Below are 24,721 nucleotides of genomic sequence, written 5' to 3' on the forward strand. Positions count from 1 at the left end.
CCGTGGCAGAATTATTCATTGGACGAATTTCACAATTCCCGTCAGTTATAATTTTGCAGCCGATCACTTGTGGAAAATCGTAGGGGATGTTTACGTAAAAAGGCCTTTCTCTGTTTCGCCCTGCTGAATAAAAATATGTTTGTAATATTTATAGAGTCATCGTTTATCAGGCAACAAATTGTAGCTGGACTAATGCTCCGTGAATCAACTCTTGGGGCGTTTGTTTTAGCGAGTTGGTACGCGAGGAGGCTGGGATCATTCACCCGGTGCAGCCAACTCTCAGGTCCTCATGAAAGGGGCCAATCCCCCCTTGATATTATCAGAACACAATTATATTGGCAACATCGTACTCCCCTTTAATTGTATGCGTTCAGGCAACAGCCTTAATCGAAGGCCAATACAAACTCCCCACAGGGAGAGGTTCGATACACACTGTTGTTGTAACGACTGGTTTGTCGATAACATTTGTGCTCAGCTGCTATCAGATAGACAGACCATCAAGTGACTCACTAACGATTTGATTCATTCATATCAGGGCCAGCAAGAAATATTCCAAATCCATGACGAACATAGCACGGTCTACGCGGCAGTGAGGACGTAGAAGATTTACAGTCTTCGGGCACCCAGTGTGTCCTGTTCACCAGTACAGCCGGACCGATAGATGCGGTACTAGCTTGCGTCACTGTATCCAGCGATATTTCGTCTTTGTAATACGTTCAGAAGGAGGTGAAATGAGCAAATTCCCCATTACACCCCCTCCCGATATTTCGCTTAATACGCAGAACTAAGGCCGATCGTTCCGACCTGACATGAGGTTGACAGACGATGACGCCGTCCTCGATTCATTGCCTGGTTGAGGAATTACAGCCTGCGTCGCTGCTTAACATAGCACGCTGCAAGTAGGAACAATTGGAGGCCCTTCTGCCCCACGAGTCTGACCCGCCATTCAATGCGATCCCAGATGATTCTCAGTTTCAATAATGTATTTCCGTAATCCTGTATTCCTTCTACGTAGCTCAGTACCAACACACGAACTGGTCTCCCAATCCATTATTTAAATTAGACACAGAATTGAGTGAAGAGAATGCCCTGGATCCTGTTCAACTATTGTAGGGTTGATATTTTCCCTCGTACTAACCACATATTTCTTCAATTATATCACCTTACAGACATCTATCAATCCTTATATGCTGAGCAAATGAGCCTCCGCTGCCGTAATGAGTAGAAAACATCAAACTACTGCTGCTGAACGAAGTTATTTCCAAATCAGTTCTAAATTTACATCCCGGTCTTGTGAAGTTGTGGCCGCTGTTTCTCCTTTCAATGCAAACATTATCTTATATTTAACCTGCCTGGACCCTTAAGAATTTTGCAACGTGATTATCTAACTGTAAGAGAGTACAGGGCGAGTGTGCGTTCTATCTCCTCATAACAAAATAATCCTACCCCAGAAAGCAATCCAGTGAAAGTTTGTTTCACATCGCAAGTAGATCCTTCCTTTTGTCGAGGACCAGATCCACGAGCAATAGTGAATGTTACAACATAATTGGAATTGCAGCCGTATTGTCATAATACTTCAAATAAATTCTCTCATCAGCTGCCTCGTTTGCCTCCCTAATGGTTCGCTCTACCTGCATGTTAACCTCAGTGCTGTTTGCAAAAACGGAACATTGCTGTCACCAGTATACAATCTCTAACGCACAAAACTCTAGTTGTTACTATTATATCAACAATGTGAAAAGTGAGATGATGATGGATTGGGGCTGTAAAATATTTTTAAGAAATGCAAATTCTTGTTGACAGGGCAAAATTCTTATACCACTGCTATCGTGCTCATTGTTTTCTGCATTCCGTATTGCACTCCCGTCACGTTCATACAGCTGTCGATAATTCTATGTATAGTGCGTTCGTTGGAAAACTTTGTACATTAAATAATAAAATGGATTTCTGATCTGCAGAGACGTGTTCACACATGGTGGTGTCGGTGTATTTACTGGAACTTCATGTTCCGATCGACAGCATAAAGCAATCAGACAACACAGAAACGGGCCCTTCATTTCTCGATCACCATGCCGCCAATGCATTCGAATGCCATTTACCCTCATTGTTCCTTAGCTTTCTGCACCCTGACGAGTGAAATTTGGATACTTTATCAAAAACCAGCCTCCACGACATCTGCTCTGTCTACACCTCTCGCTCCTCGGCAATGCAGCCAGCATAGTCAAAGACCCACCCACCCCGCACATTCACCCTTCTTCCCTCTTTCATCGAGTAGAAGGCTTGAAAACACGCACTATCTAGTTCAAGGACAGCTTCTATCCCGCTGTTATATCTCTCCAACGGAACTTTGTACGTTAAAACTGAACTCTTGTCCTCACAATCCACTTCGTCATGCCCTAACTGCACTTTCTCTGCAAATGTAACCGTAACACTATCTTCAGCATGATAAAACAAGATAAGATAGGATAATATAAAGTAAGATTAGATTAGATTGGATTGGATTGGATTAGATTAGATTAGATTAGATTAGATTAGATTAGATAATATGTCTCTATTAGTCACATGTACATCGAAACGCACAGTGAAATGCACCTTTTGGTGTCGAGTGTTCTGGGGGCAGCCGCAAGTGTCGGCACGCTTCTGGTGGCAGTTTAGCATGTCCACAACTTTCTAAACCGTACGTCTTTGGAATGTGGGAGAAACCTGGAGCACCCGGAGGAAACCCACGCAGACACGGGGAGAATTTACAAACTCCATGCAGACAGTGGCTGGAATTGAACCCGGTCGCTGGAGCTGTAATAGCGTCATTAGTTTCCCTTTGTGCTTCCTGAAAACATTGATGTTTTGAAATGTTCTACATGGGTGGCTTGCAAACCTATGATTTTCACTGTATCTCGCTATATGTGACAATAATAATAAACAGAACCAAACTCTGTGAATTTACCCGCAACTTCACGTTCAGGATGCCGTGATATTAATTATTTTCCAGTCAGTATTCCTCCAATGAAGACTGCAAAAATTGCTCCGCAGTTGCCACACACTTGAGATAATTCTCATCGAAGTGAGGAGAACATTGATGGGAGGGAAGTGGACTGCGTGTGGGTTAAGTTGGCTGAAACGAAGAAATGTTGTTTGTGTAATAAGTCTAAAGCGTTACAGCAAGTGCTTTTAGATCTCTATCAAAGTTTAATACTATTTTCTTTAAATTTCTCCTTGGCCGTCGTGCAAGTCATTCTACTGGTTTGTAGGTTGGGGGGTGGTGGTGTCGGAATCCTCATATATTTCTCCTCTGATGAAGGACTATCCACAAAAAATCAAAATCAGTATGAAAAATCTGGTTGTTTGCTGCTACTTCTCTTAGAACATAACCCGATGTAATAAACTGGAAGTGTAATGTTGATTTAACACCTGGCATGCTCATCAATCAGGAAACGGATCACGAATGTCTCAGTGTAGTAAATATGCTGTATAACATATTCCAGAGATAAAATGAATCGTAACTCCATGAACCCCCTGAAATATTACCCCGTGCACGACCACGGGCACTGAAATGTCCACAGATCATTTCTTAAGCCAATATCATCACTTCCGAACTTACGCTCCCAAACATAAACGCCATTCAATTCTTTTTTATCAATGTAACTTCCAGTCTGTGCAACAGAATATCTACGACATCTGAGCGTTATCCTCAACGTCGTCACGAACCCTTTATAAATAGTGACACAATCACAGCTGAAATCTTTACAATCACGAAGTCCAGCGATGAGATGAATTTCCCTCAGGATTGAATCGAGCGCCGTCGGTAAAATATTGTGTGGTCCTGCACATAGGGCCTGAGAATTTCCCAGTACAAATGAATGACTTCATTGAAGAAAAAAATATTACTTCACAGGAAAATTCGGGACGCAGAGAATCTGCAATACTTAGTAGTCATGCACCGTGTTCGCTTACTTTTCCAGTATCCCTAGTTGGTGAAGCTTTTCCAGTGTTCACAGGCTAACCTGCTGAAGCTCACGCCGGACAATGATATCGCATTCCACGGTGGACAAACGTCAACAACGTAGCATTGATCGTGTCGTCACGTGACGACGTTAGCCTCCCCTCTTGGCGTGTCGTCACGTGACCACGTCAGCCTCCCGTTCTTGAATCGTTTGCTTTGCAGTTCCTGGTACGAGCAATAGTCTCAGTCGCTCTTCCCCAGTAAGGTCCAGTACGTCCGAGCAGGCAATGGATAGCGCCGCTTTCCTTCCACTGTTTGGTGAGTCGTGGAAGTTTTTTTTTCTGATCTAAATTGATGTGATTCGTACCTGCAACTCGCCATGCTGGCAAGGGTGATTGGGACGAAGTCCCCAGTTTGACCTATCGTTGTTCAGTTAAAACAGGCGAACACGTCTTATAAACAATACTTCGGTGGAACTTTATTAAAGTGTACTTCTGCTGAATTGCCGAGGGGTATTTTAAAGGTTGTCTGTAGATATTCTGTATTATACACATCTGAATATTCACGAATAGTCACCATTAGTTATGAATATGGTCACGTTTCTTTTTTTCAGTTACTGATGTCAAGAGAAAGCGCTACCTTTCGCTATCGCCAGAAGACGCTGAGGAATCTCCTGTGGCGATATCGAAATACACTTTCAGCTAACGGTCAGTAACATGCATATGAGGTTCCGACTCGATAAAATCTGCTGCACAGTTAAGGAGAGAACAATGCTGTTTTGCTCTGAGTGAATTTGTGCCTTGTGGGGACAACTTCCTGTTTCGTTGAATTAATGTTTCTCTCGGATGAACCCGCGAATGAGTTCTAGTCAGTTTAACGGTCTTTCAGAATTCTTTTCCCGTTATTATTTTGGTTTCTCACCTCTCCTTCGTTCTTTCGTCAATTTAAATTGAAGCTTAACTGTGATCGCCGTGTACTGCTCTGCAACGGTAGTTTCTGGTGATTGTTTTTCAGGCAATGTTGCAAGATAGGAGTGCATTTTAACACCACTTCCTCCTTTTCTCTGCTCCAGTTGAGCACAACACTAAGATACAGATCGGTACAGTGGGTGGAGACTGCTATCCTTTTGGAAATGCAGTGCAACACCTGCCAATGTGCTCGTTATTTCTCCTTCACATAAGTTTTACAGTCACACTTCGCACTGTTAATTCCCGAACAATCCAGTGTGCATTACTTCCACCAGAACACCATGTATATTCCGTCACTAAATAAAAAAAATGATTCAGCTCTGTAATGGTGTACAATGTGATAAGAAACTCAGAAATCCGTCGCGGAGCTTTGCCCTTCAGTGACAGGAAAACAAAGCCTTGTGGATTCACCCACATGACTAAAAATAATGTCCCGAAATCTCCTGCCCCTAAGCTGCGACATTCATCCCTGGCCTCTTGGTGTAGGTTTCTATGGTGAGTTTGTTTCTTCTTCCTCTCTCACTTCAGCCTCAGCTCTTCCCTCACAGACTACAACGACTGTGTGAAATGTCTCTCCGTCAGAACCTCGGTGCCGGTGAGCTGAAACCGAATTTCCGTTTTGTGACCAAGTCTTAGTTCTGTAGTAAGCAAGTTGCAGCCCACAGGCACAGCTGCACTGATCTTTCAGTTCCAAGCAGCCCGCTCTCACGTGAAATCGATATGTACTTCTTCTTCTTGCTATTTCTTGCTCCCAATTTGCAGTAGCCTCCAACGCCCTTTGCAAAATGTTCAACGCGAAATAAATTTCTTCTGATTTTGTCCATCTTTTGTATTGGCGGCCCCCTCCTATGATAGTTCTCTCCGTCTCTCCATCTCTCTCTCTCTCTCTCTCTCTCTCTCACTCTCTCTCTCTCTCTCTCTGTCTCTCTCTGTCTCTCTGTCTCTCTCTCTGTTTGTCTGTCTGTCTGTCTGTCTGTCTCTCTCTCTCTCTCTCTCTCTCTCTCTCTCTCTCTCTCTCTCTTTCTGTATACGTATTAAAGAACGTACATTGTGGGTCACATTGCACTCCAGTTTTTCAATGGTTTTAGCATAAAATGTTTGCAATCGCCCCAAATATTCGATCTCTGGAACGTTGGTAGTATTCTTACAAGCATATATCCAAAGTACGGGATCTGGTCAGCCTACTCGTTCTTGCCTGGTTGCTGCTCCAGTTTATAAGAAGTGCTGATTTTCGTTCGATTTTGCATTCCTACCTGCTAGTGGTATCTTTTCACTTCCTGTTTCTGTGTCCAACTGTTGTTTCGTGTCTGAAAAAAAAAGATCAGTTTCCTCTTTTCATCCGCATCGTCCACTTGCCCTCAGGAACTTATGGGTTTCAGGATGACTCTCTCCTGGTCTTGAGTGAATACAAGCCCTGTCTGTGCAAACATCTCTCGGTGGACATCCCCAATTCCAGGTAATGGCCCAGTAAACTTCACTATCCTTCAGTGCATTTACGGACGTCATTAATTAAGGGAAATAACACTGCATATAATAGTCTCGATGTGGTCTCACAAAAAATTTAATGACAACAAAATCGCCAATATTTCGTTCTATTACCCGAATATTACCCTACTTTACATGCACTCCCGATATTTCCATATCGTACTCTAGCCGACACAGAAACTTCTGAATTACATCAAAGCCCTACTATTTCTATAATATTTTTCCTGTTTTGTTCAGGAAAATTGGTGAAATGCACATTTTAGCACTTTATTCTTCTTTGACCAGAAATTTGTTCACTCATTCAACCTCTCTGTAACCCTTCATAGCATCCGAATGCCCTCTTAAGGACTCCCTTCGCAACCCAGCATCTGTGCTTCATCGTCTTCAGCAGCAATGCACTCCCTGCCTTCACCATACTCCAGTGGGTAAGTTGTCTAAAGCTGAGCCGAGTCCACAGCTGTCTAGCAACATTTAGCCAACTAAAACAGAGAAAGGCCAATTTATGCAGTTGACATGGAACCGATGCTTCCCAGCAGTGAATATGAATGAGGAGATTTTGGAAAGGACGGTATATTCTTGTACTTAGAGTGTCGAAGAGATAAAGACACTGGAAATAGCAGAAGTTTTTGAATGAGTAAAATACATATCGCGCAGCTCAGAAGACGAAGAAGCTAGAATCAATCCATCTGGGTGGAAGATACATGCAGAAAGAAGCATGAAATGTTTGCACAATTTAGCTAAAGACCACCTGGTAATGGAAGGCAACATGGATGTCGTAAAATTAGAGGCACATGGATATTTCAATTAGGAGAAGGTCGACAATTCCTTTGCCCACAGATGTTGCTCGATCCTACTGAGTTCCTCCAGCAGATTTTTTATTGCTTCGGATTCCAGCATCTAGAGGCCAGCGAGTCCCACAGACATAGAGAGAAATTGAATTCATCCTGGAAAAGGTGATTAATATGTATAAGCACGCTAGTCTGCTTTGGCGCGATGGGCTGACAGGCCTGTATCCATGCTGTATGTGACTCTGCATTTTACGCACTTTTATTGTAGGTGCCCCCACTTCCGAAGCTTCCCGGTGCAAGTTTTGCAGCGAAATAAATAAATTCATGGAATAAGAGCGTTCATTGCAGGTGGATCAAACTTATCCTGCGTTCCATTCAACTGCTCTGTGAGAGGAGCTTCAGTGTCAGGACTGTATGAGTGCACAATCTAAGAATGCACTGCTGAAATCCATGAATACCCTGTATAGCATCGAACTGTGCAGGTTTTAACACATTTCGAAGCCACTGCTCCGAAGTACATTCAATCGAAATAACTGGAAGTGGCCGCAAATAATTGTGAGCCTATCCACCCGTTTGCCTCCCAGGAATTTCTGTGACGTGTTTATACAGCTTCAGTTAAATTTGCGCAGGGAAAAGGCGCAGGAATAAGTCAACTGCCTCCTTCAGCCTATCTAAATTCATACGACCAGGATTGATTTGCACCACTCTTCGTTTCTTATGTTTCTGTTCCACAAAGTCCACAGTTACTCCGTTTAAACAAAAATCGACCTCCTCTTTTTTAAAAAAAACAAATATCACAGCTTTCAAGGTGGAGAATTCCAGAGGTTAATCATCGTCTGCGAGAAGAGATACTTAAGCACTTTAGGTGCAAATGACCACACTTTTATCTTGTGACTATCTCTTAGTTCCAGCCTATTCTAATGTTGGGAACGTGTCAGCATCTATCTTCTCATCTTCTCCAATGATCGTCATGTACAGTCAGATCGCCACTCGTTCTCAGGTTTACGCCAAGCGCATCCCTCGTGGGATTGGAGGTTCACTGATCTGCAACACATTTGAATTTAATTCAATAAATGTTGACATGAAGTGGACTGAGCAGTAACAAGAGGATCCTAGGGACATTATGGAAATAAGGGACTGTGATAAAGAACTGTTGCGCGCCACGAATGGGCAGTTCTTGCAAACGAATATCGCACATTTGCGCAAAAGCAATATTTGATTCTAAACGGATCGGAAAACATTCTAATTTACCTTCTGTTAAGGCACCGGTTCCAATACTGAAGTACCTAGATGCAGTCACGTTTGCTGCATCAGGCAGTGAGACCGTCATTTTCTGTTGCTTTCTATGGACAAAATGAATCGCTTTATCGTTTCAGCTGAACCCTCTAAAACTGTGACCATCATTCGAGCTGCAGTGATCTTAATTCGCATCCTTCCGTTGCTGGGATTGTGTCAGCGATTGAAAGATAGTTCGAAAATAAGTAGTGACATTCCTTTTAATTGTAGCAGAAAAACTGACAATGTTCGCTTTCTTTCTCTCCAACATTAAAGAACAAAAACATATTTCATCATGGAATACAAAACGGACACCACGGTCTGAATACCAGAGCTTTAAACGATCAAACAAAAAAGCACAATTGATTCGAGAACTGGCGACATATCGGTATCACCTCTTGAACATGTTTGCAAAGAGGTAGCTGAGATGGTAAAGTGCACTGTGTGAAAATTTGCAGACGAGGATAAAGAGATGGACAAAGTGAAGCCGATAACATTTGATGAAGAATAGACCGACATGAACCCCGTGCCACCGACCGACTAACTTGTTAGGATTTGATGGCAAACAATTGAAGGGAAGGTTCTGCAAGCAATTATAAAATTTTGATGTACTGCAGTGGGAGTGAGCTTCCCTTGATTTTTGTTGGTATTGGCCTTAATGTTTGCATGTCAAATATACCGATACACAGTGAAAAGGTTATGTTTTGCGTGCCAACCAGACAGATCATTACTTACATCATTCCATTAAGGTAATTTAAAAAGAAGAGAATGCAGAATATGGCGTTGCAGTTCCAGATAAAGTGCAGTGCAGGCAGACAATATGGTACAAGACCATAACGAGGTATATTGTGAGGTCAAGAGTCAATGTTATCGGACAAGGGGACAGTTAAATAGTCTTTGCTGTCAGAAGGTTTGGGTCACTTTCCTATCACCCCCCAATCTACACATCCCTGCACATGGCATCTTCCCAGGGAACTTGTGGAGACGGAACACTGCCAGCTTATGGCATCGTTTCACATAGCATATACTTTGAAATAATCCCTCCAGATGCCACAGCAATTGAAGTTTCGTTCTTCACGTTTATTATCGTGCCGTATTGTTCACCATAAGATGTGGCGAAAATTGCAGGGAGCCCTAGATTGTTCAGGTTCTTCGCAAAATACAAGGGATAGTCCTGGGAAGGGACTTAACTGAACAGACACTTTAATTTTCGATGCCATTCCAGATCCATTTGTTTCGACCTTGTGCTCTATTCCCAGAAATTTCAACATCAGCTGGAATCATATGGAATGGCACATCACACCCTTCTGCAATCGTCCTTTTTTTCAAATAATTTATTTCTATCTTTATTTTCTGTATTGACAATATGCAACAATCTCTTTTTTTTTGCTTTCCTGTACATTCATGTTGTGGTCCAGAAATCAATTTTCCCTTTCCGTCCGCTGTAAATAACACAGTAACAAAAGGTCGATTCGAACAAGTACCTTTATTAGCAGTGCACCGCTAGGAGAATTCTCTTCAGCACTCGCTTCCCGAGTTCTCCCCGAACAAAGGGCAGTCAGACATTTATACAGGAATTCTCACGCACATCCCATGCAAATGGCGCCGCGAGTTTCGGTCAAGCTATAGAGATCCCGAGACAGCTATCACACCTTTTGTCTTAGTATAATTGAGTTATAATCAAGGCTTTCAAAGGCAGGTATCACCCTTCATTGTTCAGTCCAAGTCTTCACCTCGATGTTAATTACACTCAGTATCGCCACCGTCTTACACATCGGAATGGTTCGTTACCCGAAACAAAGGCAGTTAAGATACTTAACATTCCAACCTAACTAGTGGGTCAGCAGCTTTCTAGTCCTTGCATATATATATATTATTTGCCAGTTATAGGTATGGTTGCAATTCTTAACCCTTCACTTCCTCAATGTGTTTCTCATCCATTTACAGGGTCTCTTATCTCCGTCCATGGTGCTGGAGATAGAGAGTAGGCGTCCTGGCAGTTCAAGGACAATATCTGTTGGGAATAAGAGTCAAAGGAAGTAGAATGTCACTGAAAAGAGAATGTTATAGACCGTCCCCAGGTTCCAAATATTCTGGAAAGCTTACGAAAATGTGGATATTTACAAAATCATCGGACGGGCGATAATGCCGGGAATAAGCTCCCTATTGTGGATGGGAAGAGCAGAAGTATAACGAACGAAGAGGCAAACTAGTTTCTGAAGTGTGTTTTGCTGAACTTTCCTGATCCTTATGACCTTTGGCCCAACAGAAAGGCGCCATCGATGGACATGGATTTGAAAATGGATAAATACAGAGTGAAGGAAGCGAATAGGATTGCTTAAACACAATTTTAGTAGTTATAAAGTATATGCAATTCAAATGGGGAAATATGGTTCTGGTGGGGTTCGATTTCCCTTTGGCAAACCGAATTTCAGTTTACCTGCTCTCCACGTTCCCACTTCTGACGAGCACTTTTCTTTGTCTGCTGTAGCCTGAAATGCCTCACCTGTAATGTTACCATGTGGTATATCAGCAGTGCATTTATGACCTGATGAAGAGGACGACGGGTCCAGTATCACGACAATACTAATTGGCTAAGGCCAACAGAGTAGGAGAATGTGCAATAATGTACGATGAAAAGAATGCTTGCAGTTGCAGTTGATGCAGCTCGCGGGGTTCAAACCTTAGATTGAAATCTCTTCGCCATTGTGTATTTCAGCCTGTAAAGATGACCTTGTCATTCAACAGAAGTCTTGCCTCATCGGATAATAATGGTCTCTGGACGGTAATATGTTTCCCGGATTCAGGTTGAGACATAGATGAGTTTAGACAGAGAGAGACGACATTGACGTCACATGATATCTCAGTGTCACCACAGTCGTTCAGTCTGAACTAAGGCATATCACTACACCAGAAGGAAATTTGATTCTTTGCGATTCATCAAATATTGCACGGACCCTGAGTCAATCACTGGCTCACTCTAAATCAAGGTTGACATAGCATGGGAGAAATATAATCTGACTGCTGGAGTGCATTTCATGATGGCTTCATCCTCGTTCTGAGCAGGTCGACTAAAGGATACGAACAAGAATCAGAATCAGGTTTATTACCACTGACATATATCGCGAAATGTGCTGTTTTTCGGCGGCAGCAGTGCAAGACACAAAGATATAAAATTAATATAAGTAACAAAAAATAAATAGTGGTAAAGAGGAAGACGAGGTCGTGTTCATGAGTTCATGGACGGTTTAGAAATCTGATGGCGAAGGGGAAGAAGCTGTTCCTGAATCGTTGAGTGTGGGTCTTCAGGCTCCTGTACCTCCTCCCCGATGGTAGTAAAGTGAACAGGGCATATCCCGGGTGGTTACTGCCCTTAATAATGGATATCGCCTTCTTGAGGCACCGCCTCTTGAAGGTGTCCTGGATAACGGGGAGGGTTGTGCCTGTGATGGAGCTGGCTGAGTCTACAACCCTCTGCAGTCTCTTTCGGTCCTGCACATTGGAGCCTGCATACCAGTCGGAATGCTCTCCACCGTACATCTGTTGAAATTTGCAAGAGTCTTTGGTGACGTACCAACTCTCCTCAAACTCTTAATGTAGTACAGCTGCAGGCATGCCTTATTTGTGATTGCCTCAACGTGTTGGGCCCAAGATAGATCCTCCGACAATTAATCGCCCAGCAACTTGAAGCTGCTTACCCTTTCCGCCGCCGACCCCCAATGAGGACTGTTGTGTGTTCTCCCGACTTCCTCTTCCTGAAGTCCACAACCTTTTCCTTGGTCTTGCTGACGTTAAGTGCGAGGTTGTTGTTGTGATACCGCTCAACAAGCCGATCTATCACACTCGTGTGCGCCTCCTCATCGCCGTCTTAGATTCTGCCAACAACAATGGTGTTCTCAGCGAATTTATAGATGGAATAGTTTATGGTCGTTTGCAATTAAATGATGATCATTTAGCGAACGTTTATTTACTCCGTTTTAAAGATCCTAAAGTTCAGGTCAAATAAATTTGGTGGCTGCCCCCATGTTGGAAGCTGTGGAAATATACCTTGAAATTTGTGTTTGTCCCCTCCAGGGGCAATGATATCCGGATCTGACAGCAATAATCCAGTCATGTCAAATCGCTACAACATTACTGCACGGATTCCATCTGAGAGATATCATATATCACGTGATAATTGCATCTGAATTCCTGCCTTTCTGAGAATGTGTCATAGAACGCGCACTGGACTCTGAGTCCGTGAAATTAAATTTCAGTTTCGCCTTTGGAAACACATTTTCAGCATCATTTCTATGCAGGGGGTAATTGGGGATATTTGCTGAAAATATTCGTCCTTAATTACGTCATTACATTGCAGCCGAATGTACATTATGAGGAAGTATACTTTGGTTCATTGGTCCAAATGGGACGTGGAAACTGCTCCAAGCTTCGTATGGACAACACGGAAGCTATTTTCTTGCACTTAATCTGAGTATAAAAGCGAGAATTAAATGGGCGCGCATTAATTTTCACGAGCAGATGTTCACATAACTGGAACGTTCATAAAACTGGATGTTCATAAAACTGAAGACATCAATCCCACACTAGCACTCCCTGATATGTCCATCACCCCACTCAGTTGGATCCATCTGTCACCTACCAGCTCTTTCTCCACCCATTCTCCCACCTTATTACACAGGCTCTCTCCTCTCTTTCTTACCAGGGTAGATGAAGGATCTCGACCCGAAACGTTGACTGTCCATTTCCCTCCAAACATGCTGCCTGGCCTGCTGAGTTCGTCCAGCGCCTTTGTGTGTAATTTCGGGATCTGCAGTGGTGATGCGGGAGTACATTCATGCCACCCGATCAAAGGCAGAACATGGAAACTCCAGAAGGAAAATAATGGATGTTAGCATTGAATCCGGGTCGTTAAAGCTCTGAGGCAGCGACCCTACTAGTTGCACAACAGTGATTCCCACCAACTTCGGCAAATGCTATTTTACAGAATCCCGTTGTATTTCCCACAGAAACTAGAGACTGCTGCGATATATATGTGTTGGCATTTAGAATGTGTCTGTTGTCGTCTGAACTGAGAAAATAAACTGTCCTAACCAGGACACCGATGGACTTTTCACCGGGTGATGTTCATGTCGTGTTTTTGTCGTATATATAAAAATCACGTACGAAAATGTGCTAGAGTGGGTGAGTAAATTTGAAGACGTCACAAAGATTTGTGGCGTTGGGCACCGAAGATTTCCAAAGGATGCAGCGGGATTAAGATCAGTTGCAGACTTGGGCGGAAAGTGGCAGATGGATTTTGTCCGGGCAAATGTGAGGTGCTGCACTTTGGGAGATCCAACATAAAGGGAGAGCACACAGTTAATGGCAGGTTTTTTAACAGTGTTGATCAACAGTGGGATTTTGGAGTCCAGGCACATAACTCCCTTAAACGTGACCGCACAGTTTGATAGGTTGGTAAAGAAGGTTTGTGGCAGGTTTTCCTTCATTCGTAGAGGCATTGAGTTCATGAGCCAGGATGGTGTGTTGCAGCTTCACAAAGCTCCGTTTAGACCTTATTTAGAGTGCGGTGTTCAATTCTGTTCGCCTCATTATGGAAAGGATATGGGGACTTGGTGGAGAGAGTGCAGAGGAGGTTTACCAAGATGCTGCCTGGTTTGCAGGACATTTGCACTGAGAAGTCTTTGGACAAGCCAGGGGCTATTTTCTCTCGAGCAAGGAATGCTGAGCGGAGATTTGACAGTTTATAAAATTATGCAATGCATAGACAGAGTAGACCGCCAGTATCTTTTTTTCCCAGGATTATAATGTCTGGCCCAGAGGGCATGCATTTAAAGTGAGAGGGGGAAAGTACAAAGTAGATGTGCGAGGCAAGTATTTTACACAGAGTGTTGGCGGCCTGGAATGTAGAATCTAGGGTAGTGTTAAAGGCAGAGAACACCGGGGAGTTTAAGAGACTCTAAGATAGGCATGTAATGATGCTGACAAGATCAGGATGTAGTCATTGGGAATGAGGGATTCGAATAACAAAGGGTCATTGGTTTAATTTGTTCGGCACAAACTCATGGACAGAAGGGCCTGTCCCGTGCTCTACTGTTCTATATTGTACTGGGCAAGTCTACAATCCAAGGGCCATTTTAATTTCACATGCAATGAGGACTTTGCATGCATTTAAGAATCTATTGATATAGTCCTATAGTCCCATTCAATCCAGATTAATAATGAGGACTTGACCTCGTAATTAAATGACTGACTGGAATGGACCTGATCAATTTAAAGTTAAACCCAATGAATTTCTTATCAATGTTAGCAACAGCGTCTCTTTACTCGAGATATGCTAGATTCAAATAAATGCTAATTGAATGGTTGCATTTACTTTTGAACTGATTACTCGAGATTGCAAAGACCAGTTTCCGAATTTCTTGTTTAGTAAAGGTAATCACAATATATGTCAAAACATTGAAGAGAGCGTCATTGTTTCCATTGGCTGGAACTTTACACTCCATGGCCAGATTTTCTTCTTGGTAACGTAGATCGACGATGCATCGTTCACGGAGATGAAATGTAATGGTTCTGTAAAGGCACATATCGGTGGGATCCAGGTCTCCTTTACCTCAGTTGAGTAATTGCTTTTAAGGTTTATTTATCCTTGTCAGGGCAACTATAGTTCCAGGAAAATAATGTATGCATTTCAGTTCTGAATAAATGAACGGCAGGAAGACGCTCAGGTTGCTTGGTTTCTGTATCTTCTGAGGAGATTTAGCTTATGTCCTCAGCAACAAGCATTGGGGAGTTGCATTTGTATAGCTACCTCCTTGTAACCAATTCACAGGGGCGTTTTACGGGTGGGAATTGAGAGAAACATAAATTGAGACATGCTTGAATAACAATACAAACCTATAGCGCAACCATTCCACTGGCAGTTTTGAAGAAAAGCACACAATAGGGGCTATTTCAAGAGACATCCTGATTGCGGCAAGAGGCAAATACAGGGTAAGGAAGCAGAGTTGTTGAAGAGATAATAATTGAGCTACCTGAGCCATGAGAGCTTCTGAATGAAGCTGAATGTTATTGGTATTGGTTTATTATTGTCACGTACCGAGGTACAGTGAAAAACTTGTCTTGCATACCGATCGTACAGGTCAATTCATTACACAGTGCAGTTACATTGAGTTAGTACAGAATGCATTGAAGTAGTACAGGTAAAAACAATAACAATACAGAGTAAAGTGTCACAGCTACAGAGAAAGTACAGTGCAAAAAGGTGCAAGGTCACAACAAGGTACACCGTGAAGTCATTGTCCATCTCACTGTATAAGGGAACCGTTCAATCGTCTTATCACAGTGTGGTAGAAGCTGTCCTAAAGTCTGGTTCAACGTGCCCTCAGGCTCCTGTATCTTCTACCCGATGGAAGAGGAGAGAAATTAAGAGTTGAGCTTAAGAATATTTGAAAACGGGAAGCAAGATTTCAATCCGACTGTTCATAGGAACAGACGAAAATGCTGGTGAGCAGTTTCATTGGTATTCAAAGCATTTTCAACACTCTTGCTGTCCCGGATGAAATCCCCACATTATTATTCTGAGTCTTCGGGAAGTGGAGTGTGCGATGAGATCTAGTAACACTGCTAACAGGTAGGAAAATTAAGTTATGCTGATAACTCGTCACAGTCCATCGTTTGGCATGCATTCTTAATTGTTCTGGAACACCAAAACGTCTTCTGGTCGGCCGGGGGAGACGGAGAATGTTAGTGCCAATTACAATTACTCGAGGATAATGATATAATAGTTGTCCTCTGCCCCTCCCCTCTTCTGTGAAGGCAAGATAAACTACAGAACAAGTGGCAAGTACTGACAGGGGACCTTGTGTGTTCAAGATTAGCAACAGATAAAAACAAATAATGAATCTGTGACGATTGACAGACTGACTATATAATAAATGTCCTTTCCACACTCACTGAATAGTGACCCTTCTTGTGTTGTCCACAGGCTAAACCTCTAAAGCTTGGACGCTAAACATTCTGCATTTGAAAGTATGCAAATATCAGTGATGTATCATTAATTGCATCGTCACGTGAACACGTCAGCCACTGCTATTGCATTAATTCCCTCAACACTTTTGAACAACAAGTCATAGTCACACTTTCTCAGTGAGTTGTGCTGTGTCCAAGCATCAAGCAGTAGGATATGAACACGGCCGTTATCTTTCTGCTGGTTGGTGAGTCGTGAAGCAATTTGTTTTTAAAATTGATGTGTCGAGTGCCTGCGACTCACTCTAACGAAGCGTGTGTGAGACAGAATCGTTAGCCTGATCTATTGTGGTTCATTAGAAAGAGACACACCAGTATATTAAGCAATAGTTCGGTTGAATTTTCTCAAAGAACGTTTCTGCTAAATTGCAAGACTATTTTTAAAACTGTTTGGATATTCTGCAAAATATACATTTGGTTATTTGAAGAAAAGCCTCCCTTCGTTATGCTTGTGTTCAAATTCTTTCTTTCGACTCATCCTCTGAAACGGAAAACACTAGATTTCGACATAGATCGAAATCGCTGTGCAACATCTTGAGGTATAAGCCAAAGAAATATTTAAATGTCGGGATGGTGGTGCACTGTTGAAATTCTCGCTCGATAAGATGTTGCTTTCAGTGCATTTTGGTAGCAGAAAATGTACATTTTGGAGAAAATGCTTTTAGCAAATAGTGGACATTTCATAAAGGTCTAGCTGTTTAGTTCTGAGTGCAATTCATTTTTTTCAGGGCCAACTTTCTTCTTGTGTGACTTTAGGGTTTGCTACGTTGAAACCACGGGCTTCCGTTGCTGTAACGTACTTATCATAAGTTGCCCATTTTATTATTACTTTCCTTTTTTAAAATTATTTCATAGCCTTTCTTCAATTTCATTGTGATAAGCGAGAGCTAACATGAATGGAACAGCATGTATAAAACCTATCCAACTAAAAGTTTCTGGTTTAGAAATATCAGGCCCTGCTAAGGAATATGAACGTATTTCAGGCCACTTCTTCACTTAATCTACTGCAATTGAACACATCACTGAGCACGGAGAGCGGAGGTGGCGCTCAGGAAACGCAGGGCAGCTTCTGCAAACTGTGTTCCTTATTTTCACCCTGAACACAGAAGTGTTGCAATCACAACCCTCGCCCTTAATTCCGTATCCATTCCACAACAGAACAACTGCGCCAGAATTCCAAGCATGTTCCGTGATTAAGAAGAAGTGGCATCCCGGTTTGGTTGCCAAATGTAAGAAAACAAAATTCAACAAAGCTGTTGCCCTTCTCCCCCATTGACAGCTTTGCGCATGAGCGAAATGGTCCTGAAAGCAAGGGGCCCTTTTCCCCTCTGCAAATGCCTCCACTGTTTTGTTTTAAACGATGTACTACTTATTCAACTGCTCGCTTTTAGTTGGCAATAAATCCTGCGTGACATAAGCAAAGCGAGGAGAGGAAATTCTGGCATAGCACAATGGAACAGATGGTAGAACTGCAGCCTCACTGCTCCCACCACACGGGCCTGCCACTTCAGCTCATTCGATAAATCACTTGAAGTTTATGGAGTCAGGCAATTGGTGAGGGTAACGGCAGAACGATTCTTAGGAGGGAAAACCGCCGAATAGCTTGCAGCAGAAGAGGCAAAACGAATTACTCCTGCTCCTATTTCCTGAGCTGCTGTGTTCCATGTGATCTTCAAATGACTTCAGTAATACATTTGACAAGGTCCCACATAATAGGTTAATCAAGAAAGTTCTGATGCATGTGGTCAGTGGAGAAATGACTGTGTGGATCCAGGACTGGCTTGCCCACAGAAGACAGAGCGTGGTGATTGAAAGGACTTATTCGGGCTGGAGGCCTGTGAGGAGTGGTGTTCTGCAGGGATCTGTACTGGGACCTCTGCTGTTTGTGATGTACATAAATGACCTGGATGAGTTATGTTGATGGGTGGGTTAGTTAGTATGCAGACGATATGCGTGATTGGTGGAGTTGTGAATAGTGTAGAAGACTGGCGATGGATACCGCGTGATATAGATGTTGCAGATGTGGGCAGAGAAATGGCAGATGGAGTTTAACCCGGATAAATATGAGGTGTTGCACCTTGGTAGGAATACTGGCAAGAAGCCGTACACTCTTCATGGCAAGACACTGAACAGTGTTGAAGAGCAGGGAGACCTTGGGGTGCAAGTCCATGGCTCTTTGAAAGTGGCTACACAGGTAGATAGGGTGGGAAAGAAGGCTTATGGAATGCTTGCATTTATTAATCAAGGTATTGAGTACAGGACTCAAAAAGTTATGATGCATCTCCACAGAACTCTGGTTCGGCAGCATTGAGAGTATTGCATGCCGTTCTGGTCACTTCACTATTGGAAGGATGTAGAGGCTTTGGAGAGGGTCCAGAGTAGGTTTACTAGGATGCTGCCTGAAATAGAGGGTATGTGCTGTCAGGAGAGGCTGGGCAAACTTGGGTTCCTTTCTCTGGAGCGGCGGAGGCTGAGGGATGATCTGTTTGAAGTGTATAAATTTATGAGGAGCATAGATAGGGTGGACAAGCAATATCTTCTTTCCATTATTGAGCGATCCAATACCAAAGGGCATGCATTTCAGGTGAGAAGGGGTGGGTTCAGAAGAGATGTGAGGAGTAAGTTTTTTTACTGAGAGAGTCATGGATGCTTGGAATGCGTTGCCTGATAAGGTGGTGGAGGCAAATTCATTGGGGGCTTTTAAGAGGTGCTTGAAGGGGCACATAAATGAGAGGAAAATAGAAGGATACGGGCATTCTGCAAGAAGGAGGGATTAGCTATGTCGTCACAACATAGTGGGCCGAAGGGCCTGTTTTGTGCTGTACTGTTCTCTGTTCTCTGTTCTATGTTCTAGATGGCAGACCAATGTAAACATCCTCTGTTGTCCTGGCATATGTTCACATATTGCTGCAATGCAGCCTGGCTGGCATGATGGGTGCAGGCTAATTGGTAGGGACTGCCAACAGGTGCTCCCTGTCTCCCCTAGTCTATCTCATCACCCCCTGTTGGATGTGATGGGAGCTGTTTTCTCTCTCTCTTTCTTTCTTTCTCTCTCTCTCTCTCTTCACTTGCATGCGCAGATAGCCCAGCCCAAAGAATTCTCCATGGTAACACGCTTAAATAATATTAGATGTCGAAAATTCTCAAAGGAAGTTATGCATCTTTTAAATATTGCCCATACCCACCGACCAAGGGGTTGTAGAATTCTACATTGATAGTCTATCATGGGAGAATCAAGAGAATCAGCGAAGAAATTGGAATTTATGAAGAGGTTTCGTCGTGGCTGTGCAAACGTGCAGAGCCGGCCATTCGTTATTTTCTTCTGCTCGGCGCTGCTCCTATTTCTGGCATTGATGTTTGACTCTACAGTTAGCTCTGTTGATCCATAATATGGAGCAGTGTACCACAGGAACACGCCTTTCTGTCCACGATGTCTCTGCCAACATTGATCGCAATTTAAACTGCAGATCTCTCTGCATGGGGTCTATATCCCTGTATTTCATGCCTGTTCATATCTTTGGCTAAATAGCTCTCCAAGGTTGCTGCCGTAAATGCTTCCACCACATCCCCTGGCAGCGTGTTCCAGGCAACTACCACTCTCTGTGTAAAAATATTGCCTTTTAAATCCCCTTTAACTTTTCCTCCAACTTCCCTTCCCCCATTTTGGCAGCAGGAATCCAGTCAGCACTGCAGGCCAACATCTCCCATATTAGAACTACCATGTATAAGATTTGTCTGTATAATTGAATGGACAGTGGAGGCTGTGAGTGGGCATTAAACTGAATATACCTCTGGTTGTCAGTTCTGTGAATTCGTTGTGTTGGGACAGTGTTGCCTTTCTTTGTATTGGCACTTGCCTTGAACCAAAACTGCAGCCTTCCGTTATCACCCCTCTCTGGCTGAAATTTCCATTTAGAAATGGTCAGATTAAATATTTCCATTGTCCTTCATTTCTGTCTTGATCGCTGCTTTATCTTCGACGTAATTTCTGTGACAATGTCTGTGATAATTCAGAGCACTTGTCGAATATTTCCTGAAGTAAATGATGCTGCTGAAAATATTGACATTGTGCTGGTTTCTGAAGACGTACATCATTCCATTTCGTCTTTGTGTCTGCAAGAGCTCATCGCTGAGATGCCCATCAGCGGAGTGGGAGCAGATCAAAGACCTTCAGGAGGCATTCTCCCCTGAAGCAACACAATTTGCTGCAGTACCAAGTCCAGCTCTCCCGTCTCAGGAGTTAAGTTCCTTTTAGACTCTGGCTATCTATACTATCAATGCCTCTTATACTTTTATGTTCCTCTGTCATGTCACCTCTGAGCCTCACTGATCGCCGGGTGATGGACCTAACGTATCTAATCACTGATTATAACCCAAACAACAAAGAAATGAGCAATGGAAAAATAAACAACTATTCCTTTCTAGCCCCAATTTCCGCCCTTATCCCCACATCCCTGATACCTTGACTAATTGGATACATATCAATCTCCCCCTTAATTGCCTCCAATGATCGGGCCTCCACTGCTGTACGTGGCAAAGAATTCCATAATTTCATTACCCTCTGGCTAAGGATATTTCTCCTCATCTCTGTTTTAAACCTGTACCCTCCAATTCTAAGCTTGTGCCCTCCGGTCCTGGACTCACCCACCAAGGAAAACAGCTCAGTCAAATCTATTTATAGAATTCTACAGCATAGAACAGGGCCTTTTGACTACAGCATCTCTGCCGACCATCGTCGGCCAGAGTGGCAAGTGCCTGGAAATCCGCTGCCCGGGGAAGTGGTAGAAGCCGAGACAATAGCAACGTTCAACAGACATTTGGAGAGGCACATGAGAAGTCAGGGAATGCGAGGATATATATCGTGCGCAGGCAGATTGGATTAGTTTCCATCGTGGTCGGCGGTGATTGCGCAGCTCTGTACTCTGTACTCTTATTGTTTTTACCTGTACTACATCAATGCACTCTGTACTAACTCAATATAACTGTACTTTGTAATGAATTGACCTGTACGATCAGTTTGTAAGACAAGCTTTTCACTGTACCTCGGTACAAGTGTCAATAATAAACTAATACCAATACCAAGCGAGGGACCTGCTCCTGTGATGTGCTGTTTTATATTCCATACTGCTCCCCTCTACTAACCCCACTTTCCTGCATTAATTCCATATCATTCTAAGCCCTGCTCAGACAAGTAGCCGCCGAGATGCCTCGTCCATGTTGGTACAGTCTCTGCCTCTAGCACCCACCTCTGCAGTGTAATCCTGATGCCAACGAATCTTTCTGTGAACATGTTACCTCTCAGATCCCCTTCAAACCTTCGCAGTCTCACCTTAACCCTTCACCCTCCAGTTTTACACAACCCTACTATGAGAAACGGACTCTGGCTATCGATATTATCAATGCCGCTTATACTTTTATGTACATCCTGTCATGTCACCTCTGAGCCTCACTGTTCCCCGATAAAATAGACACAACATATCCAATCACTGCTTCTAACCCAAACACTCCACTCCAGGAAACATCCTATTCTCTTCTGTTGCATTGCAATTTAAAGTACATCCGGTGAGGCCTCGGCTATTTATTTACCCTATTTACATTTCGATATCGCCAACATATCTTTGGAAATGTTTATATGGTCCAAGACTGCTGCATCTTCTCTGTAGCACCTTTTCTTAATAGCAAGCCTTTCGGAATTGTCAGATCTACCATCCAGTATGTTATATTTCCTCAAATGAACGTGAATATCTACTCCGCCTTTGGAACAGACGTTTCACGTATTTCTGAACTCTCATCTCCTCGTCCACCAATTTCCCACCTCATTGCCAAGCATTTCAAACTTTTAAATTTACTCCCTGTGCCTCGCCATTTCATATGGTATACCCCCTAAGAGTTAGGATACGGTCCTGAGCGTGTCGTGTGCCATGGATGTTCAACTGGCCCCCGAGTAGGGTAGGCAGGTGGGGACGTAACATGATATATAGACAGTGAATTGAGACGGCATCAATGGCAGTAGAATGCGAAGATGTGGTATGTACTCTAACACTGCAGAGTTTATCAAATCCGGAGAGAATTTATCCTCAGTGGCTTAATGTACCCTAAAATCATTAATTTTCAATAGCTAGTTGACCGTTTTGCCTCAATTAAATTCATTAATAAGTTTAATTGAATGAATTACAAACACATGATGACACCTTTCATTTAATGTGTTTAATTGCATGGATCTGACTCTCAAGGGTTAAGTTCATCTTTGTCGGGCCTGAAGCAGTTGTGAACTGAGGAAACGGACTTCCGCTAACGGCACACACTGCAATGATTAAAGACAGTTTGCAATTTTGCACATCCTTTCCTCTTACAGTTTGTGTCCTGTTCCCTGTTCTCAGAAGGCGCCACACGAATTGTTGTCCTTCGGACAGTGAGCTCAGTCCCTGGATAAGAATTGGTTGTCAGTGAAGTGAAGCAAATTCTGTTGTAATTCTTTCTTCTTTCTGTTTGAGATTATCGCAGAGATGTTATCAACACAGTCGTCGGAGACTGATGTGCTTCCAAATTCCATTTGCAGCTTGTCAGCGGTCACCTCTTTCATCCTGTGTTCATAATTTGTCAAAACTGCATGGAATATCAAAATATCTTCAAATTCACACAACCTCCTATTCATCCTTTCCATTAAGTATTTCAGTACCTTCCACCTCGGATTTCTTCAATCTACCACCTCGTTGCCAAGCTGTTAAAACGTTTACCGTGTCTCTCCAGGTGAACTGTGTTTGGAGAAGTTTGTTTTCAGTGAAAATGCTCAAAGACATAAATGAGTATGCTGCACTGTGCTGTAGTGGTTCTTGCATTAAGGTTCTCTGGTTAATAGCAGGAATGGTCCACCAACTTTCACAATGAATTTTTAATAATCTACTTCTAATATTACAAAACAAACAACGTAGAACATTAAAGCACAGTAACAGGACCTTTGGCCTCCAATATTCTGCCAAACTAATTCAACTAGTAATTAAACGCCTAACCAGACTAATCCCTTCTGCCAACACAGTGTCCATATCCTTCTATTCTTTGGACATCCACCTTATTTTCCTCCACTATCACGCATAACAGCGCATTGCTGGCACCCACCACTCTGTGTGATAAATTTGCCCCGCACATCCTATGTGAACTTACCCTATCTCACCTTAAATGCATGCCCTACAGTATGAGACATTTCTAACCCGGGGAAAAGATACCAGCTATCTACTCTTATATATTACTTTCATAATCTTATTACCTTTCATCGTCTCCCCGCGGAGTCTGCCGCTCCAGAACAAACAACCCATGTTTGTCCAACCTCTCCTTTTAGCACATGCCGTCTATTTCATACAGCAGCCTGATAAGGCATTTCTGCACCATTTCCAAAGCCTCCATACCCTTCCTATAATGGGGCGATCAGCAATGAATGCAACACTTCTGATGCGGCCTACCCAGGCTTTGATAAAGTCGCAATGTGAGTTCAGGAATCTTGAACTCAATGTCTCATCTAATGATGGGACGCGTGCCATACGCCTTCTTTACCACTTGTCAACCTCTATAGCCATTATCAGGGAGCTATGGACTTATACCTCAAGATTTCTATCTATATCTGTCTGTCCGTCTGTGTGTGTCTGTCTATCTATCTATCTATCTATCTATCTATCTATCTATCTATCTATCTCTATCCATCTATCCATGTATCTATCTATCTATCTATCTATCTATCTATCTATCTATCTATCTATCTATCTATCTATCTATCTATCTATCTATCTATCTATCTATCTATCTATCTATCTATCTATCTATCTATCTATCTATCTATCTATCTATCTATCTATCTATCTATCTATCTATCTATCTATCTATCTATCTTTCTGAATGTTTGTCTATCTATCTTTCTTCTGGATTATCCTAACATGAAGAAACTTGTCAAAAGTCTTTCTAAATCCATGTAGGCAATATCCACAGCTATACTTTCATCGATTTCCTTCGTCTCCTGCTCGAGACACTCAATCATATTATTAAGACATGATTTGACCCGCACAACTGACTGGCCCTAATCAGGCCATGGTTTCCCAGGCGTTCACAAATCCTATCCGTAAGAATCCTCTTCATTCGCTTCCCTCCCACTGATGCGAGATTCATTGTCAACATCTGTTTCAATTTCTTTCTGAATCACGTGCATTTTTTAAATATTTAAGTTCAATCGTTTCACGTATTCACAGAGTTCC

The 24,721-nt window shown here is 42.8% G+C and overlaps 1 protein-coding gene across 3 annotated transcripts in view; it reads left to right on the plus strand.

Moving 5' to 3' along the window:
• The first annotated feature begins 4,141 nt into the window (after nt 1-4,141).
• LOC127566465 (uncharacterized) overlaps nt 4,142-24,721 on the plus strand; it is a 52,469-nt gene continuing 31,889 nt past the window's right edge. For 2 of the 3 annotated variants that reach the window (XM_052008899.1, XM_052008902.1), the window contains exons 1-2: nt 4,142-4,258; nt 4,554-4,647. In XM_052008899.1, coding sequence (XP_051864859.1) covers nt 4,560-4,647 — 88 coding nt within the window. In that variant the 5' untranslated portion in view covers nt 4,142-4,258; nt 4,554-4,559. Of the gene's footprint in view, nt 4,259-4,553; nt 4,648-16,441; nt 16,670-24,721 lie in introns of those variants that run through there. The other variant, XM_052008901.1, reaches the window with a different exon arrangement.

This window comes from Pristis pectinata, chromosome 41 (genome assembly GCF_009764475.1).
Source record: "Pristis pectinata isolate sPriPec2 chromosome 41, sPriPec2.1.pri, whole genome shotgun sequence".
NCBI lineage: Eukaryota > Metazoa > Chordata > Chondrichthyes > Rhinopristiformes > Pristidae > Pristis > Pristis pectinata.